The 3,082-nt window shown below is 32.5% G+C and overlaps 1 protein-coding gene across 1 annotated transcript in view; it reads left to right on the forward strand.

Moving 5' to 3' along the window:
• Positions 1 to 3,043, forward strand: part of LOC107486098 (uncharacterized) — a 5,817-nt gene extending 2,774 nt beyond the window's left edge. Inside the window, exons 4-9 of the mRNA XM_016106649.3 lie at positions 352 to 410; positions 518 to 609; positions 723 to 835; positions 1,549 to 1,611; positions 1,904 to 1,980; positions 2,452 to 3,043. Of these exons, the coding sequence (XP_015962135.1) occupies positions 352 to 410; positions 518 to 609; positions 723 to 835; positions 1,549 to 1,611; positions 1,904 to 1,980; positions 2,452 to 2,464 (417 nt within the window). The 3' untranslated portion in view covers positions 2,465 to 3,043. The remainder of the gene's footprint in view (positions 1 to 351; positions 411 to 517; positions 610 to 722; positions 836 to 1,548; positions 1,612 to 1,903; positions 1,981 to 2,451) is intronic.
• The last annotated feature ends 39 nt before the right edge of the window (positions 3,044 to 3,082 follow it).

Here is a 3,082-nt window from a genome sequence, read left to right on the forward strand (position 1 = left end):
TTATGGTTTAAATATAAAAAATTATTATTAGAATAATATATTATTTTTATTTCTTAGATGAAGGATTATCTATCTAATTTGGCCGAATCAAAGTTTTAGATGTATTATGAAATCTTAGACTAAAGATAATTTCTCTCCTTGATACGAATGCTGCTATAATTAGTTGGATCTAAATATTCTAAATTTTGCTGGTAAATTCTCTTATCAGCAAACTTATAATTTGATGTAGATCATTATACATACTTATGTCTGCTCTTAAGGGGATTCCAAATCTCTAGATGCTTTACTCTGTAATTCTTTCAATTATCTGATTCTGCAACTGAATTTCAATCAACATTCATCTTAATTTAGCTATCAGGAGATGTTCCTGCAGTAATGAAGGCTTTGGAGGAGATAGGTTGTCAACTAAGGTGTGGTAGTGAACTTTGTATAATCTTCAAATCTGCTTCCAATATATATTTGAAATTTATATTGTTCTCTTTTGTGTGTGACATTATATATCTACTCCTTGTTTTAGGGAAAACCCCCCGAGACAAGTTATTTCAATCAGCCCAACGTATAATTATGCTGCAATTCGACCATCACAAACATATCTTGATCCAACTTCAGGTTATTTATTGTTTTCTATATAAGAACAACTTTCAGCTGCCTTTTAAGCAGTTATAAGAAGTTTTGGATATTGTCTTACAACCACTTCATCTCTAGGACAACCAATCTTGCAGTTGATTATGTTACGTTCGAGATGCTGATTTCGGAAACAATGGTTGGTGGGTTGATTGGTAGATGCGGATCAAATATATCAAGGATCAGAAGTGAGTCTGGAGCCATGATAAAGGTTAGTGGTCTAGTCTCTTCTACTGGGATTGAAGTAGATCCATGGCTCAAGTATGTGAGCATCAATTTGAAGGCCTATGTCGTTTTTTTTGGGGGCTACTTGCATTCATGTTATGATGCTACTAACATAAGCATAGGATCAGAAACATGTATCACAAATGAAGTGAATATATTTGAAACCATTTTAAGACTCAAGATTGTAAAACATAGAGTCATAAACTCAGACATACCAATATCCATTTTGGACATATATATTTGTGTTCTACCTTTTTGGTGAAAAACTTTTCAATGCTTATACAGATTGAACATTGACACTGCATTAGGGAACAAAAAGGTTTTAATAAAACATTACCAAGTATGAGGAAATTGAAATTCTGCATTACTTGAATGACTATTATGGAAAAGCTTTGAGGATTTTGTGATTAAGTTCTTTATTTGAAAAAGCAATTAGCATGTTTTATTACTTAATTTATTTCACCAATTCAGCTGTAGGTAACTTGAGAAATCAACAGAGTCATAGATTTGGTTGTTGTTGACATAAAAGTTAAAGGCGAGTGGTACATAAATCAAAGAATGTGTTTTCTTATATTCCATTATATATGGTGTAAATTAAATGACTGTTGTTGAATTCATTCACTATTTATAATACTCTTTACTGTCTTTTCTGATTTGCAGAACTGATTTATACCTTAATCGATTGCAAAACTATTGCAGGTTTATGGCGGAAAAGGTGAACAGAAGCATAGGCATATTCAATTTGGCGGCAGTGCTGAACAGGTGTCTCATTTATTACTGACTATTAGATAGTAATCTTCCTTTTTTTTTTAAAAAAAATGTTAAAATGTATTTTTGGTCCATATGCATGACATTTTTCTAACTTGGTCCCTCTATCAAAAATGTTTTGGTGTTAGTTTTTACTTGTCCAAGAGTTTTGAATATATTTTTTATTGTTTATTTCTGTAAATTTGGGGTATTGGGGAAGTCATAACTAACAAGCATTTTCTCCCCTTGGTTTTGGACTATTTCAATGCTTTTCATACTTTTTGTTGTAACTTGACTTTTTGAGCAGGTAGCATTGGCAAAACAGAGAGTTGATGAATATATATACTCTCAGTTGATACAACAAGCTGGCGCTCAACAATCAACGTAAGTAATCAAGAATTTGGTCAACTGAACTTGTAAAACTATTGTTAGAGTTAGCAAACAAGAAAGAGCCTTATCCTTGTAATAGCTACATTTCTTTACTTCTTGTAATTAACCCTTTTTCTCAAAAGGCAAGATTTTGTGGTTCATTGACAGTGCGAAATTGCGTAGTGTTCTAGTTGATTAAATTAAATTGGTCTTATTAAATGATTATTGGATACGAGGTATTCACGTCTGGCTTACATTTTTTTGTTATACCCTTTTTTCACAAACAGATGTTTCTAAATAAAGTCGCAGCTTTTTTAGTTTACTTTGCTGGCTTGCTTACATAGTTAACATTATTCATGTCATGCTCGATGTGCGCCTGTGCGGCTGCTCGCGCACACGCATATGGAGCATAAATTCATCTCATGCTGTATCTGTGAACACCTGCCATGATTTCATCTGAAATTAATAGATTTCTGGTATATTCAGTTGCCAAAGATGACAAACCTCAAAAGATTCCTGTCTATCGCTCAATCTACTGCCATGAATCCCAGATTTGTTGGTTCCCTTCCCCTTGCCCTTGGGTCCTGGACTCTGGTGCTTGTTTAGTTGTTTATGTTAATAAGATTAAGATGTTGACTTAGTGGATAGCTCTGGTTTGCCGTATATTTAATAGTGTTATATTAATATTATATTTAATTGTAGTGGATATTCAGCTGTTTATTTTGAAACTTCTCTAAGCATGTATCATATGAATTGTTTTAGTATAGTTCAAGATATATATGTTTTCTAGTATAAAAATCTTGTGTTTATACATTGAGGTTTTGGCCTAGCTTTGAAATTTTTTTTAGACTGGCTTTATGAGTTTATGCCGTCTTACATGCTATTATTCATTTATTTGTGACTAGAGGGTGTTGCTAAGGCTTTTGAAAGCCGTATGTCCGTAAAGTTATTTATGGTTTACTTTAAATAAATGATTCTCATAAAATGAAAGAGAGATACTGTGTATGTTAAACTGAAGTGCAAAATGGAAAGATATTGTGCTCAAATCAGAGTCAGTTTTGATGATAATGATGTCAAAGGCTACCTATAGATGGAAATATTTTTGCTGGAAGAAAGA

This window comes from Arachis duranensis, chromosome 4, assembly GCF_000817695.3.
Source record: "Arachis duranensis cultivar V14167 chromosome 4, aradu.V14167.gnm2.J7QH, whole genome shotgun sequence".
Classification (NCBI taxonomy): domain Eukaryota; kingdom Viridiplantae; phylum Streptophyta; class Magnoliopsida; order Fabales; family Fabaceae; genus Arachis; species Arachis duranensis.